At 38.0% G+C, this 18,751-nt stretch overlaps 1 protein-coding gene across 1 annotated transcript in view; it reads left to right on the top strand.

The window, feature by feature from the left end:
- Positions 1–13,552, top strand: part of LOC110943022 — a 31,924-nt gene extending 18,372 nt beyond the window's left edge. The window contains exons 22-24 of the mRNA XM_035989889.1: positions 10,585–11,203; positions 11,455–11,801; positions 11,889–13,552. Coding sequence (XP_035845782.1) covers positions 10,585–11,203; positions 11,455–11,801; positions 11,889–13,552 — 2,630 coding nt within the window. The remainder of the gene's footprint in view (positions 1–10,584; positions 11,204–11,454; positions 11,802–11,888) is intronic.
- Positions 13,553–18,751: the final 5,199 nt, after the last annotated feature.

The raw sequence follows: 18,751 nt of genomic DNA, 5'->3' as shown, positions 1-18,751 counted from the left end.
TATTAACAATATTACTTGCATTTTCAGTGAACTGTTTTACATACAACTGGTAACAAACGTTTTCTAAAACTGTGAACTCGCCAGCTTTGTCTGATACACTTGTTACATGCTCGCAGGTCGTTAGGTACTTGGAAACAGGAACTTGCTGGCTGGAGGGCGAGAGTGGTCATGGTTGCTTTGATGGATTTATTTATCAGACATTTATTTGCTATGATTAATTGGATAACATTTATATTATGATACAATAACGCTTCCGCTGAACTTATGGTTTTTTTTTGGATAACTTATGTTTGGGATTTCAGTATTATTAAATAATGGAACTTTATTTCAAACTTGTGATTCAATGTAATTGGTGGCTCATTGCCAGTCGTCACACGCCTAACAGGGACACTCCGTAGGTGGTAATTTGGGGGTGTGACATATTTGGTTAGCAAATTAATAGCAAGTGGAGTGTTGGGATTTGGGTATATGTAAGTTATAATGATAGTAAGGTATGGTGGCTTAAAATCGGTCCAATAGGGCTGGACCATCTTGACAAAATGACGGCTCATGTGGGGGGGGGAATCAAGTTGAAATTAAAGATCTTGGTAGCATAGAAAAACAAATGAATTCAATTTGGCTGACAACGATAACACATGATTGGACCACTGTTATAATTGTGCACATGATGACATGATTAGTTGTTTATTTGCTCACATGATTACTTGTCATTTTGATCGTTGTTGTATACACAAAAACCGGAAACCGGAACACACCAACTGTTATAACAGGCTGACCCATGAGCATGTAGACGGCTGCGTGACCTCGGGTCACCAGCCAAGTTCATTTCGCTGTTTGATTATCGGGCCGAATAAGTGGGCCGAACCCTTCCGATATACGCTGGGCCGCACAACTGTTATAACATTCTGCTTAGAACAAAGCTCAAACCGGGTTCATATGGACTTGCATGTTGTAGTGATTATAGGTTGGTGATTTGTAACTGTGCATGATAGTTCGACGAAACCCATGAACCGAAGAAACTTATGGTTCGACGAAAGGTGGATCCTTTGTCAACCGGTTCTTGACTAAAGTCCTTGATGGTTCATCGCTTGAGGGTGATCGTCGAGCTATCTCATATATGGGTTGGTGTTCGATGTTAAGAATAACTGTGGGGTAAACTTGTGTGAATATTCAATTGCATATCCATCTATGTATATACTCGATATATATTGATCTCTGTTGCATGTGATTTTGGAATACAAAAGTTGGCAGCTTATCATTCATTTCATGTGAAAAGTGTTGACCATTTAATTGTTTATTACAAGACTTTCGTGATTCATTAATTCTCAATATATGCACTCAACTCAATAAGTCAATATTACCTTTGGCCACTAAAGGAGTCGGTCCAATTAAATTATGGCTGAACATATAAATTATGGCTGAACATAGCTTTTATGCGATGACTTTAAGAACCATAGGATGACATTATTGTTAAGTGATTTGTGCCATGTGAATTCGTGAAATCAAGTGTCAGGCCTATAGGTGAGTATATCTAGTATGTCGGCCATTGCATGAGAATTCATTAATTGGTTGTGTATGAATTGAGGGCTTAAATGAATTGATATAATTTATTGGTGCTATTCGGATATCATTGCTTGAATGTACATTATGATGGCAAATAATATGCTAAAAGCTTAAACGTAAACTAATTTCGTGTACATGAACATTATAGGCTTCGGCTGATTTAGTGTGTGCAAGTAACTAACCTTACCGAGCAAACCAAGGTGAGTTCACTACATTCGAGCATGCGTCCCAGTGGTTGGGGACAGTCAGTGGGTATTCCATGGGGGGAATGAGTCTTTGGGTAAAAACGAGTATATTGGTTAATATTCTCACCTATCATCATTTGTAAGTCCCTCATCGGGTATTAGTTAGTAGCGCTACTTAGGTTTGGCACCCTCACCCCGTGCCTGTAGAGGACGGAGGTGAACTAATGACCCAGTCTGGCCCAGTACTAGATAGGAGTACGTGGGAAGGGCAGTCGTGTATTTCAGGAGCCGTCATTGTTCGGAATTGAGATATTAACAATATTACTTGCATTGGTTATTGAACTGTTTTACATACAACGGGTAACAAACGTTTTCTAAAAACTGTGAACTCGCCAGCTTTGTCTGATACATGTGTTACATGCTCGCAGGTCCTTAGGTACTTGGAACGCAGGAACTTGCTGGCTGGAGGGTGCGAGTGGTCATGGTTGCTTTGCTGAGTTATTTCACGAACATTTATTTACTTTGGTTGTGTGAAATATATACTTTATGATACGTTAATGCTTCCGCTGAACTTATGGTTTTTGAACAACTTATGTTTGGGATTTCAGTATTATTAAATGATGAAACTTTATTTCAAACTTGTGATTCAATGTAATTGGTGGCTCATTGCTAGTCGTCACACGCCTAACAGGGACACTCCCTAGGTGGTAATTTGGGGGTGTGACAGTTTGGTATCAGAGCCACTGGTTATAGTGAATTTGGTTTTAAAACTGATTTATAAAACCAGACTATAACTGAACCGATACGACATTGACCATGACACTCAGCCCCAGGCAGCAAGGTTCGTCTCTTGTTTACTATTACATAGCATAGTTAGTACATACTCATGATTAGTATCACACTCGAACGCACACTTGATATTGCAAATACGAATTACTATGCTATCTGTTTATGCTACGTGATTTAAGAGTAGGACTCTACATGAATTTACATGCTCTATGTTGTGATGTCGTCGGTCGTACTGCATGAGTTTGGGGAAACCTTTTAACATGAGTAGGGAGGAACTGAGATAAGCATGCAAATCGGGTTATTATTATGGGTGCACACATAATAACAACGTGGGGTGCATGTGAGTCCCAGTAAGTCTCGACTGGTGCGAAAAAGGAATCCCACGTTGATAGTCAATCTTGTATTAGAACTTCGAAAACTGTGAATACTATAGCAATACTTGACATTCGCTTGAAATGATCTGTTAATTTGTTCCCTCTTCCCATATCTGTAGAATCATGAACGGACGTGGTGGAGGTCGTCGTGGTGGACGTAATGGAGGCCGCGGTGGTGGGCGTGGCGAAATTCATATGACCCAAGCGGAGCTAGAAGCATTACTCAACGCTCAGGTGGCTGCAGCCTTGGCAGCTTACCAGGCTGGTATGACATGTACCAGACATTCTTTTCCTTTGAATTGTAAACTTGAGTCTTATTTGTTGGTTTATTTTCCCTCGTTAATAGGTCAGCCGGCGCCACAAAACCAGCCTCACCCACCGGTCTGCACTTTTAAAACTTTCATGGATTGCAAGCCACAGACCTTCAGTGGCACTGAAGGGGCTGTAGGACTTATACGCTGGTTCGAAAAGGCGGAGTCAGTGTTTGCGATATGTAACTGCCCAGTTGGGGATAGAGTAAAGTTTGCAGCAGGCACGCTTCAGGATGGTGCCTTGACCTGGTGGAATGCCCAGGTCCAACTGCTAGGTATTGAGGCGGCGAACGCCACTACGTGGGATGATTTTAAAGAACTGATGAGGGAGGAATACTGTCCTCGAGATGAAATAGCGAAGTTAGAGAATGAGTACTATCATCTGACAATGGTGGGGTCTGAAATCGAGGCGTATGTGAAGCGGTCATATGAGTTAGCTGATTTGTGTCCAAACTTGTCCCGACCCATGCCACGAAGAATCGAGTTGTTTATTAAGGGGTTACCTCCACGGGTGAAGGGTTTAGTTACAGCAGCGAACCTCAATAACCTAACCCAGATTGTTAGGTTGGCACATAAAATTGTTGACCAGGAGGTGGAGAGCGACTCATTGCCACCTCGTATTTCTAGCACTACCACAGCTGCCACTACTTCCACTGCATCTGCTACTGATAGCAAACGTAAGTGGAACGATACAGACAAGGGGTCCAACTCTGCACAGCCTCAGAAGAAGACGGATACTGGCAGCACCCGCAGTTTCAGTCAGACAGCATCAGTGAATCAGAACTCGAGTAACAAATCAGGGCAGGGATCATATGCGGGGAAGCTACCCTTGTGCAGCAAGTGTAACTATCATCACAAGGGACAGTGTGCTCGGGTTTGTCATCGATGTAATCGACCAGGGCATATGGCTAGGGATTGTAGGGCCACTTTTCCAGCTCAGCAGCAGCCATCACAGCAGTTGGGTAGGCAACAACCTCAACAAAAACAGGGTACTCAGCGAGGGTGTTATCAGTGTGGAGCCGAGGGGCACTTCAAGCGAGACTGCCCTCAGCTGAAGCAGAACACAGGGGGTAGTAATGGGAACAACAATGCGGGGAACAATGCGGGTAATATCGCGCGTGGGCGCGGGTTTGTGTTGGGAGCTGGTGAAGCACGGAACGACGGCAACGTGGTTACTGGTACGTTTTCAGTGAACGGTGTTATTGCTTCTATTTTATTTGATTCTGGTGCCGACTGGAGTTACGTGTCTTTGGGGTTCGGTTCTCAATTAGGGATAAGTCCTACACTTCTCGTAATGAAACACATAGTAGAAATCGCAAATGGTAAAACAATCGAAGCTACACATGTTCTACTTGGGTGTAAAATCGATCTTTTGGGCCAAGTATTCGACATTGACTTAATACCTATTACTCTTGGAAGCTTTGACGTGATCGTTGGAATGGACTGGTTGTCCAAGTATCAAGCGGAGATTCTCTGTAAGGAGAAGATCATACGTGTTCCCCTTCCTAGTGGAGAATTTTTATCAGTTCAGGGTCATCGCAGTGGGACCCCGGTTAGCATTGTTTCAGCAATGAAGGCTCAGAAGTATCTGCGTAAGGGTTATTCTGCAATTTTTGCTCTTGTCACTGATTCACGGACAGATGAAAGGAAGATTGAAGATCTTCCAGTTGTTCGTGAATATCCTGACGTATTTCCTGAGGAACTCCCTGGTTTACCTCCACATCGTCAGGTGGAATTCCAGATCGATCTCGCCCCAACGGCAGCCCCGGTTGCTCGTGCGCCATACCGTCTTGCGCCAGGGGAGTTGCAGGAATTGTCAAACCAACTCCAAGAGCTATTGGATAGGGGTTTCATCCGACCTAGCTCTTCCCCTTGGGGAGCCCCAGTTCTATTTGTGAAGAAGAAGGATGGGTCTTTCCGGATGTGTGTAGATTATCGCGAGCTCAACAAGGTGACGGTTAAAAACCGTTACCCTTTGCCTCGTATTGACGACCTGTTTGACCAGCTGCAAGGGTCAAGTTTCTATTCAAAAATCGACTTAAGGTCGGGGTATCATCAGGTGCGAGTTAGAGAGGAAGACGTTCCCAAAACAGCGTTTCGGACGCGATACGGTCACTACGAATTCTTAGTTATGCCATTCGGGTTGACCAACGCACCAGCAGTCTTCATGGATCTCATGAACCGCGTGTGCAAGCCATACCTTGATGACTTCGTTATCGTTTTTATCGACGACATTCTAATTTATTCCAAGAGCAAGGAAGATCATGAGCGGCATCTGCGCCTCATCTTAGAACTCCTGAGGAGGGAGCAGCTGTACGCAAAATTTTCGAAGTGTGATTTTTGGATACGGGAGGTGCATTTTCTGGGGCATATAGTTAATGAGTTGGGCATACATGTGGATCCTGCCAAGATCGACGCCATTAGAAATTGGGCGGCACCAAAGAATCCTTCGGAGGTGCGGCAATTCCTCGGTCTAGCAGGGTACTATCGTCGTTTTATTCAGAATTTCTCGAAGATTGCTCAGCCACTCACCTCATTAACACAGAAGAGGGTAGTTTACTCATGGGGAACGAAACAGGAGGATGCATTCCAACTTTTGAAACAAAAATTATGCAGCGCGCCGATTCTATCTCTACCGGATGGTACCGAGGATTTTGTGGTTTATTGTGATGCTTCGATTCAGGGTCTCGGTTGCGTGTTGATGCAACGCGAGAAGGTAATAGCTTATGCTTCTCGACAGTTGAAAGTACACGAGAAAAACTACACGACGCATGACTTGGAGCTAGGAGCAGTGGTCTTTGCACTGAAGATTTGGAGGCATTATCTCTACGGCACGAAATGCACCATCTATACTGATCACAAGAGCCTTCAGCATATCTTCGACCAGAAAGAGTTGAATATGCGTCAGCGTCGCTGGGTAGAGTTGTTCAATGATTACGAGTGTGCCATCAAGTATCACCCGGGTAAAGCTAACGTAGTAGCAGATGCTCTTAGCCGCAAGGAACCGAAACCGAAGCGTATTCGTGCCCTACAGCTTACTATTCACTCCGATCTACCTGCTCGGATTCGTTCAGCTCAGATTGAGGCATTAAAGGAAGAAAATATCGAGGCTGAAGGATTACGAGGTCTACACAAGAAGAAGTTCGAGCAACGGTCTGACGGTATTTACTACTTCATGGAACGAATATGGGTTCCTTTATTTGGTGATCTTCGAGAGCTTGTGATGGACGAAGCACACAAGTCACGATATTCTATTCACCCAGGGTCCGATAAGATGTATCAGGACCTCAAGGTTTTGTATTGGTGGCCGAATATGAAAGCTCTCATCGCAACATACGTGAGTAAGTGCTTGACTTGTGCTAGGGTCAAAGCAGAGTACCAGAAACCTTCGGGTCTACTTCAGCAGCCGGAGATACCCATGTGGAAATGGGAACAGATCGCTATGGATTTTGTTACGGGGTTACCGAGAACACAGGCTGGGAACGATACTATATGGGTGATTGTCGACCGTCTCACAAAGTCAGCACATTTCTTAGCGATCAAGGAGACAGATAAGTATTCGCAACTCGCAGCGGTGTACCTTAAAGAGGTGGTTTCTAGGCACGGAGTGCCGACTTCTATTATTTCTGATCGAGATCCTCGTTTTACTTCGGAGTTATGGCAGGCTATGCATAAGTCGTTCGGCTCGCGTCTCGATATGAGCACGGCCTACCACCCACAAACGGATGGTCAGAGTGAACGCACAATTCAGACGCTAGAGGATATGTGACGGGCATGCGTTATTGATTTTGGAAAGGGATGGGAGAAGCACTTGCCGTTGGTCGAGTTTTCCTACAATAACAGCTACCACACCAGTATCAAGGCGGCACCATTTGAGGCACTGTACGGGAGGAAGTGTCGTTCACCTCTTTGCTGGGCAGAAGTGGGTGATAGCCAGATCACAGGTCCTGAGATAGTACTCGAAACTTCAGAGAAAATCGTGAAAATCAGAGAACGTATGGCAGCTGCTCGTGATCGTCAGAAAGCCTATGCAGACAAGCGTGCCAAGGAGGTAGTGTTTGAAGTGAATGACCGAGTTATGTTGAAAGTCTCACCGTGGAAAGGGGTTGTGCGCTTTGGGAAACGTGGCAAGCTGAATCCACGATATGTTGGGCCGTTTAAGGTTCTGGAGCGTATTGGTAAAGTGGCTTATAGGTTGGAGTTACCTACTGAACTGGGTAATGTTCACGATGTATTTCATGTATCACAGTTAAAGAAGTGTTATGCTGACGACCCATTAACGGTACCTTTTCAAGAATTAAAGATCGACGACAAGCTGCAATTTGTAGAAGAACCCATCGAGATCATGGATCGTGAGGTCAAAGTCCGTAAACACAGTCGTATTCCCATCGTGAGGGTTCGTTGGAACTCAAGACGTGGACCGGAGTTCACGTGGGAGCGCGAGGATCAGATGAAACTAAAGTACCCTCATCTCTTTCCCAAAGACAAAGCAGAATCAAGCAAAACTGGTGAATCTCGGGGCGAGATTCCTTTTCAAGTTGGGGATGATGTAGCACCTGAGCAAATTCCGCAACAATCTTGATTCGTCACTTCGTTGTCCGTACCTACTTGTCAAATTTCGGGACGAAATTTCTTTCAAGTTGGGGATGATGTGACAACCCGAACTTTCAAGGTTAGTGTCATCTAACCTCGTAAATTTTAATCTTGTATTACCCCTCTTACATTACGTTTTATTACATGTCGCGGTGAATGCCTGCTAGTTGTTACTTGTTAAATCTATAAGTAAACGAGAATCGTTGCTCGCATGCTTGGGCCGCACTTGTTTGTTCACCAATCCGGGCCGCACACACACAAAGTATTCTGTACTGGGTACACGAGCCCAATTTGAAAACCAAAGCCCAAACCGGACTCACCCTATGATGTGAATGTGCAAATCGGCTTAGTATAGCCCAAGTACATTGGCTTAGCTTATAATTACCCATAGTTTACGTTTAATTAGCATAATCATATCTCAAACCCTAAAACCTCTAAGTGTGGCGGCAGTAGTCAAGGGCCCCTCTCCCGTGACGTTATCTTACCGGATCAACTACTGGTTAGTGGCTCTCTTATTTGTCTTGTCCCAATAATCTTGTATTATGTGTGTTTGTAACTTTGTTATGCATGAACTATTGTATGTCTTTAATTACTTGATGGGACAAATCGGTGGATCATGGTTGGGACTTGTGTACTGCAATGAAATAATGATATTTGGTTAGCAAATTAATAGCAAGTGGAGTGTTGGGATTTGGGTATATGTAAGTTATAATGATAGTAAGGTATGGTGGCTTAAAATCGGTCCAATAGGGCTGGACCATCTTGACAAAATGACGGCTCATGTGGGGGGGGAATCAAGTTGAAATTAAAGATATTGGTAGCATAGAAAAACAAATGAATTCAATTTGGCTGACAACGATAACACATGATTGGACCACTGTTATAATTGTGCACATGATGACATGATTAGTTGTTTATTTGCTCACATGATTACTTGTCATTTTGATCGTTGTTGTATACACAAAAACCGGAAACCGGAACACACCAACTGTTATAACAGGCTGACCCATGAGCATGTAGACGGCTGCGTGACCTCGGGTCACCAGCCAAGTTCATTTCGCTGTTTGATTATCGGGCCGAATAAGTGGGCCGAACCCTTCCGATATACGCTGGGCCGCACAACTGTTATAACATTCTGCTTAGAACAAAGCTCAAACCGGGTTCATATGGACTTGCATGTTGTAGTGATTATAGGTTGGTGATTTGTAACTGTGCATGATAGTTCGACGAAACCCATGAACCGAAGAAACTTATGGTTCGACGAAAGGTGGATCCTTTGTCAACCGGTTCTTGACTAAAGTCCTTGATGGTTCATCGCTTGAGGGTGATCGTCGAGCTATCTCATATATGGGTTGGTGTTCGATGTTAAGAATAACTGTGGGGTAAACTTGTGTGAATATTCAATTGCATATCCATCTATGTATATACTCGATATATATTGATCTCTGTTGCATGTGATTTTGGAATACAAAAGTTGGCAGCTTATCATTCATTTCATGTGAAAAGTGTTGACCATTTAATTGTTTATTACAAGACTTTCGTGATTCATTAATTCTCAATATATGCACTCAACTCAATAAGTCAATATTACCTTTGGCCACTAAAGGAGTCGGTCCAATTAAATTATGGCTGAACATATAAATTATGGCTGAACATAGCTTTTATGCGATGACTTTAAGAACCATAGGATGACATTATTGTTAAGTGATTTGTGCCATGTGAATTCGTGAAATCAAGTGTCAGGCCTATAGGTGAGTATATCTAGTATGTCGGCCATTGCATGAGAATTCATTAATTGGTTGTGTATGAATTGAGGGCTTAAATGAATTGATATAATTTATTGGTGCTATTCGGATATCATTGCTTGAATGTACATTATGATGGCAAATAATATGCTAAAAGCTTAAACGTAAACTAATTTCGTGTACATGAACATTATAGGCTTCGGCTGATTTAGTGTGTGCAAGTAACTAACCTTACCGAGCAAACCAAGGTGAGTTCACTACATTCGAGCATGCGTCCCAGTGGTTGGGGACAGTCAGTGGGTATTCCATGGGGGGAATGAGTCTTTGGGTAAAAACGAGTATATTGGTTAATATTCTCACCTATCATCATTTGTAAGTCCCTCATCGGGTATTAGTTAGTAGCGCTACTTAGGTTTGGCACCCTCACCCCGTGCCTGTAGAGGACGGAGGTGAACTAATGACCCAGTCTGGCCCAGTACTAGATAGGAGTACGTGGGAAGGGCAGTCGTGTATTTCAGGAGCCGTCATTGTTCGGAATTGAGATATTAACAATATTACTTGCATTGGTTATTGAACTGTTTTACATACAACGGGTAACAAACGTTTTCTAAAAACTGTGAACTCGCCAGCTTTGTCTGATACATGTGTTACATGCTCGCAGGTCCTTAGGTACTTGGAACGCAGGAACTTGCTGGCTGGAGGGTGCGAGTGGTCATGGTTGCTTTGCTGAGTTATTTCACGAACATTTATTTACTTTGGTTGTGTGAAATATATACTTTATGATACGTTAATGCTTCCGCTGAACTTATGGTTTTTGAACAACTTATGTTTGGGATTTCAGTATTATTAAATGATGAAACTTTATTTCAAACTTGTGATTCAATGTAATTGGTGGCTCATTGCTAGTCGTCACACGCCTAACAGGGACACTCCCTAGGTGGTAATTTGGGGGTGTGACATTTGGTCTTTCCATACATTATATTTAAGTTTTGTACTTATCTTTAAAATATTTTTTGTTTTGTAGTTGTTTATACCGTTGAGTTTCAAAAACGTGGTTTGCCACATGCGCATATTTGCTTATTTATGAAAGCTGATCATAAGCTTCCTACGGTTGAACACATCGATCCCTTTATATTAGCTGAAATTCCTGATAAGAATGAGGATCCTGAATTGTATTCTCTTGTGAGTGACTTTATGATTCATGGTCCTTGTGGATATGCGAACATGAAATGTCCATGCATGGTTGGGAACCGTTGTTCAAAGAATTTTCCAAAGAGGTTTTTGGATTCCACTTCCATTGATTCTGATGGTTTTCCAGTTTATAGGAGAAGAGATTTTGGTCACACAGTTGTCAAGAAGGGCGTTACTTTAGACAATAGGAGTGTAGTTCCATACAACAAAAACCTACTTAAAAGATATCAGGCACACATCAACGTGGAATGGTGCAATCAGGCTGGCTCAATAAAGTATTTGTTTAAATACATTAATAAAGGACCTGATCGAGCCACTGTTGCTGTTTTTGATTCAGATAGAGGCCCCGATGAGGAAATTCCAAAAGATGAAATTAAAGAGTACTACGAAGCTAGATATGTTTCCGCATGTGAAGCCAGCTGGAGAATATTTGGCAATGATGTTCATTATCGGTATCATCTGTTATGAGGTTACCATTTCATCTTCCAGGACAACAAAATGATGTATTTAGTTGTGACGATGATATTGAGGATGTCCTAAACAAACCTCAAGTAAATTCCTCTATTTTCTTAGAATGGATGAAGATGAACAATTCTAAGCCTGAAGCAAGAGAACTTACTTATGTTGACTTTCCCACAAAATATGTGTGGAAGTTAAAAGATCGTTGCTGACAGCAACGCCAAAATTATGTTGTTATTGGAAGAATTTATTCTGCGTCTCCATCTCTTGGTGAGGCTTATTACCTAAGAATTCTTCTTACTAAGGTTAAAGGCCCACAATCATTTGAAGAAATAAGAACATATGATGGTGTTGTTTATCCTACATTTCGGGATGCGTGTTATGCACGTGGCCTGTTAGATGATGACAATGAATATATCGAGTGTATTAAAGAATCCAGTTTCACAGGAAACGGTCATTATCTTCGTTCTTTGTTTGCAACACTTCTATTGTCTAATACGCTATCTAGACCTGAAGTTGTTTGGGAGAAAACGTGGGAGCTATTGTCCGAGGACATTTTATACAATATGCGGAAAGATTCTGGCATGAGCGGTATCTTTTTTATCCTTTTGTTATATTTTGTGATGTTATATTTTCAAGTATTTTCGTTATATTTAATAATTTTTCTTATCATTGTAGATTTCGTTGTTTCTGATGAACGTTTAAAGAATATTACGTTGTCGAAAATCGAAAAATTCCTTCTTCGTAATGGATCCAGCTTGCACAGGTTTTCACCAATGCCTTATCCTGATGATGACTATCTGATGTCCGAGAGCAACCGTTTGATAAACGATGAGCTTTCTTTTGACATGGATGAAGTTACGGCTGAGTTCAATAATCTTCACAGCTGTCTAAACGGCGATCAAAGAGCCGTGTATAATGAAATTATGGATGCTGTTCGGATTGGTAAGGGTGGTGTGTTTTTTGTGTACGGTTATGGTGGTACGGGCAAGACTTTTCTGTGGAAAACTTTAGGTGCTTCTATTAGATGCAATGGACAGATTGTTATTAATGTCGCTTCAAGTGGTATTGCATCTTTGTTGTTATCACGCGGTCGTACTGCTCACTCGCGATTTCATATTCCAATTAATGTCAATGAAGATTCGGTATGCCATATAAAGCCTAATACTGAAATCGCGAATCTTTTATATGAAGCAAAGTTGATTATTTGGGACGAGGCACCGATGATACACAAACATGCTTTCGAGGCTCTTGATCGTACAATGAAGGATGTTTTGAGTGTTTTTGATTCACGAAATTCAGAACTTCCATTTGGTGGGAAAACTATTGTATTTGGTGGTGACTTTAGACAAATCCTACCTGTTGTACAAAATGGAAGCAGGCAAGATATCGTAAACGCCTCATTATGTCCATCCCACATCTGGTCCAGTTGCAAGGTGTTGAAATTGACAATCAACATGCGTTTGTCGGTTGGATCAAGTAGCTCAAACGTTGTGGAGATAAACGAATTTGGTAAATGGCTTCTTGACATCGGCGAAGGTAATGTTGGTGATTCTATCGACGGTGATGGAACTATTGAAATACCTGCTCATCTCTTAATAACTGATGAGAATGATCCAATTCAAGGTTTGATTGACTTTGTATATCCTTCAGTTCTTCATCGTTATAAAGACCGTGACTACTTTTCTGAAAGAGCTATACTCGCTCCTAAGAATGAAGTTGTTCATGAGATAAATGACCGTTTGCTTGATTTGTTTCCCGGTGAAGAAGTAGAGTATCTTAGCTCTGATAGTTTATGTCCGACTGAGGAAATCAACGATCCGTTACATCAAGATTTGTATAATCCAGATGTGTTAAATAGTGTAAAAGTATCAGGGTTACCAAATCATAGATTGGTATTAAAATTGGGCGTTCCGGTTATGCCTTTGAGGAATATTGATCAGCAAAACGGTTTGTGCAATGGTACGCGTCTTCAAATCACACGTCTTGGTAAACGTGTTATTGAGGCAGAGATATTATCAGGAAGTAATGTTGGATCAAGAACTTACATCCCAAGAATCAGCATGATACCATCTGACAAGAAAATACCCTTCAAATTTCAAAGAAGGCAATTTCCAATAACCGTATGTTTTGCGATGACTATTAACAAAAGTCAAGGACAATCTCTATCTAGAGTTGGTATATACCTCAGAGACCCCGTGTTCTCACATGGTCAGCTTTATGTTGCGTTGTCGAGGGTAAAGACTAAGGATGGCGTTAAGGTTTTAATATTCGACAAAGATGGGAGGCCAACAAATAAAACTGCAAACGTTGTTTACAAAGAAATATTTGGGAAATTGTAGTTTAAAATTTTTCTTATGACTTGTAATCGGGCAAGATGTTCTGTTTTTTTGTATGCTTTTATTGTATGTTGGGTGTTTTCAATTCCATGTCCTTATGTTACTTATTTAAAGACTATGTAATTTGTTTTAATTTTTTGTATGGTTTTTCATTGTTATATCAATAGAAGATGTTATTACTATGTATTAAATATAACATATAAACAAAAACTACAACATGTAGATATTTATAGACATTCTTACATAATAGAAGTCCAACGTACATGATTATCTTAACTATTAAACATATTAACCTACTAGAAAACAACTTATAACACTACATAACTTACATAACTTTTTAAACCTTACCCAAAATTACTATATATTATGTTTCTACCCTGTTTCATAATTTCAAACATCACCTTTAGCGGATAACGCCGGCAAAGAAGAAAACACAAATATCTTCAAAGTACTGGAACTTGCAATGATCACCTTCTTGTATGTTGTTATCTTTTAGCCATTTCGCCCAGCCTTTCACCACATACTTTATACTGTTTTTATTTGTTTCTGCCCTAACATCATGTTTTGTCTCCACATTCTGCCTGTTTGCGATTCTAACTTTCAAGGTTTCGTCAATTCCTGTTATCCTTGCTACTTCAACTGGTATCCGCTATAAGTTACAAGACATAATAATAATTTCCATTATGATGGTATTTAAAAAAATAGAAAACTTAACCAAAATATGTAAACATATTTGATGCTAATTAACAAAGTTGTGTTGTTGGAACTTACAAATCGTTTCGTGTATGGCACAATAAATGTCAGCGGACCAATATCATCATCATCAAAATCCTCCGAGTCATCCGAAGAGTCTTCAGAATCCGATAGGACGATAACATCGTTTTCAACTCCAGCCATTCTATGAGAGATATAAAACTTTAATCCGTTAAAAATAGAATATCAGAGTATAACAAATAATGCAGCATAGATTTTGTACTTTTAATCAGTGACATGCATACGTTAAGTACGTAAATGTGTTTTGATGCTTCATGTATATTGTATTTCACTTACTTTAGTATCAGTTGTTTCATTTATATTATATCCTGTAGTAGTAATCAATTTTAATCAATCTAAATTACACAAATTAATAAAATAATACATAGAAAAACAAAATTATGTTAAACGTCTTTGTTGTTACATCTTTTATTAGCCAAAATTACAAATAAACAATGATTCATTGTTGAATAGGCAGAAATACACATATTGTAATTCATGATAAAAAATAAAAATACATAACTTTAATAAAATCTAATGTCAGTTAACGATGAAGAGAGAATAATGTAAATCCTAATTTAGTTATGCAACAACCAAATACATTTAATCATCCAAATAAAACTATAAACCAATAAAATCCATTTTTTAAAAAGATTTGGAACAGAATATTTAAACCATATCTCATTATATAACCAAAAAACTAAACTTCCGATCACATCCAATACATATAATCCCTTTTAAATCTACATCACAAAGTAATATTTGATTTTTCTTAACAAATACTGACACTCCGATTTCTTATCTACTTACTCATTAATCGCTAAAAAAAACATCATATGTGTTATTTGGCAGAAATAAGGCAAGTTCGTGTAGAGATTAACAACATAACAGTCGGATTATAAGTTGACGGAGATGAAATCGGAAAATTACCTTTACTAATTTCTTCAAACTTCTTTTGGGTTCTTCTTGAGCAATGTGAACTATAATGAAGGGTTGTTGCAGTAGTTTTGTAGGTTAATAAATTGTAATGATGAATTTCATAGATATTATAAATGAGATAACTTTTTGTAATTTTAAATTCGTTTATTTTACAATTTACATTTATCTTTTTTAAAATGAATTTACGTATTATTTTGCATTGGATCTTACCATGTATTAACAATTTTCCATTTATAATTATCAAATATAAATAAAATTGACTTAATAAATCACATATATTTGGTGATATACTATTTTACTAATATATAACTTGAAAATAATAGAAAGTTTATAATATCTGTTTATGTAGTTAACAATACGAAAATATATTCAAAGTATCTAATTTTTAATTATTTAAAATATACAAATTATACTATTTTTTTAGACACCCACTGCTAATTTATAATTATTTAAATTTTACTATTTTCCCTTATATATATTAAAAGTGTATAATATCTGTTTATGTACTTAACACATTCTTTTAATCTTTGGTTTTTTATTGTAATACAACTTTATCTCCAGCAATTGGACAAACGATTGCAATAACAGGCGTAAGGTATAAGTAATTACAACTTAATATGTAAATATATATATTTCAACATATATATATAGATAGAGATTCACAACCATTTGACAAAGAGACTATCTTTACGTACATTTCCAAATAGGGTATCACATATAAACATCAACAACTTATTATGTAAATGTATCTACTTAAACAATCATAATCACCAAACGTTTTTAGAAAATACCAACGTTACTTACATACTAAAATAAGTTAGAAAGCCTGATGATATAACAGTAGTTCTATTTAAACTTAAAATACCAAGTAACAAAATAAAACATCATAACCACTGTTTACGAGTCCAAAACAAAGTTAACATAAAATAAGTAGCATAAAAGAGTCATGATTTGTTCGACATTAACACCTTCCACATGTGTTAAGATCATCAGATTTCCTGCACTTTGGAATGTGAAATGCAATTTGTCACCCAAACGAAGTCCATTATCCTTCATGAACTTCGGCCAACCTTCGATTGCAAACCTTACATCATCTCCATTCTTCTGTCGCCTAAGATTCATAGTGATGGTTTTTCCATTCAAGTTTATTACTTTTAACTCATGCACCTTATTTCTGAACCCGGCAAATCTTACAACATTTACAGGCATTCTCTGCATAAATAACATAAGTCAAAAGTAAATTTTGTTTATGCATGTTATATTATTTTGTTTGCTATTGACTAAGTTAAAGATAACATACCATGCGGTTTCCACCTTTTGTTGTGAAATCATATTTACCACTTCCCTCAACAATGTTGAGCCTTCCAACAACTTTTCGTTCAACATCCTGTTTCTTCAAAGTCTTATCATTTCTCTTTCTCTTTTCGTTTACCTTATTTTATAACAAATACATTATATTCTGACTAACATCATAATTTATAATAAAAATTGATAAATCAATGTTGTTATCATATCATATACTTACCAACCGGTTTCGAGTTCTCTGTCCAACTGTTGAGACATTTGGCATTTCAAGTTCTGTCCCACATATCAGGTCTTTAATGTCGTCCGAATGACCATATTCCTCAACCTGTTTTCCTTTCTTCTTAACCTGTTAAGAGAAACACTAATTATAAATAACAATAAGGAATGAGTATTAAGTAAATATGTCTACATATATTAATGAAACAGATCATCTATTATTATGTTTGACATAATTACATCATCTTTTGTTGATTGGTTTCTCTCTTCTCTCATTGAAGTAGAACTTTCTTCCTTCCACTTTTCTTTTCCAGCAATGTTTTTTGTATTCACATCCTCTTTGTTACTACCTTCATCATTCTGTGTATCATAATCATAATTAATAATATTACAAAATCTGATTGTAATATATTTTATTCTACATAAATGTAAACTTATTACCTCAGAAAGCATATCATCTATGCAGTCATCATCATCACAAAATGTCTGTTATATAATAAGATACATAAATAAGTCATATTTATTAGTAACCCGTTATAGTTTAGTTCAAAATACTTACAAACTGGACGTTTTTGTAGTATGTGTCTTTAGGTATTTCCAGCAATGAATCATCTTCACTTTCTTCTTTGTTGGTGAAAACAACCTCAACTCCTCGACGATAAATTGTTAACTCAAATGTGTTTATGTCCGTCTTCATCAACAATAGTATATCATCATCTTGTATAACAAGATCATCAAATAACTTTGGACAACCTTTTGTAAAAACATAGATATCATTGATTTTGTGCGTCTCAACTTTCCAAATCTGACCTGCTGCTGTTATGTTGTAAGAATCGTTGACTGGCGTATAAGAGTAATTTTTTGTGACATACGGTTCTGTAATCACCTGAAAAGTTATGTAGTATTTTATTGTTAACTATATATGTATACCATTATTTTTTCAACTATAAAAAAAAGTGATTCATACATATTAGTATACTTACTATTATCTTTAAAACGCCGTAACGGTTTACTGTTATAAAGGATTCACCACACATGTTATCGACGAAACAATCCATTTGCATATTTTTATCTTCGATTATCCTAAAGCGCAATAACGTTTGCTTTGTCAAATGAAGATCCCTTACCACGTCACTCCATCCGTCAGTGATAACCGATTCCCCGCTTACACTTCTTAAAGAAACTGGCCAAGTTTTTTGACTTTCATGATGTATCACTAATTTTCTTCGTTGCCAATAATCACCATACACAGTCTTAACAAAATCAGTTGGCAGGACCTGTGTATAAATTTATGTCAAAAATCATATGTAACACAATTTATATATACTTTTTTATAACATTTGTTGCATACCACTTTTAACGACGAATCATCATCTAACACAGCTACACATGATAAACTCATTTTTATATACCTGTATCATAACAAGAACTGTTACAAACATTTACTATTGAACTTGAATAATACAATATACAATATACATATAAAAATAACAAATTAACTGTTATCGGTGCAATGTATTGGATTACAACTAAAAAAAAACATATATTTTGTTGATCAATTTATAACAAGATAACTCTTATTTTTAGTGATCATGATAAACTATTCAATCATCCAAATAACAATATTAACTAAAAGAAACATATTTTTCTTCATAAAAAGATACACAAAATATATTAACCACATCACTTTATTAACCAAAATTGTATAATTTGAAATACATACAATACAATCTAATCTTTATTAGATACACATAACATATACGACAATCAATTTTATAAAAACCTATATCAGATTTCAGTTATTAATTTTTAGTAGCCGCATACAAAGACATTATCATTCAAGAAAAAACAATTTTAAGGTTAACTTTTTTGTTATAACCTATTCAAACATCAAAATAACAATGTTCATGAAGGAATTTTTCAATTTCAAAAAAAGATCTACATAATATCAACCAAATAATCTAATTAACCGAAATTCTTAACTTTGAA

This window comes from Helianthus annuus, chromosome 5, assembly GCF_002127325.2.
Source record: "Helianthus annuus cultivar XRQ/B chromosome 5, HanXRQr2.0-SUNRISE, whole genome shotgun sequence".
Lineage (NCBI taxonomy): Eukaryota > Viridiplantae > Streptophyta > Magnoliopsida > Asterales > Asteraceae > Helianthus > Helianthus annuus.
This window is presented reverse-complemented; position numbering and strand designations above follow the sequence as displayed.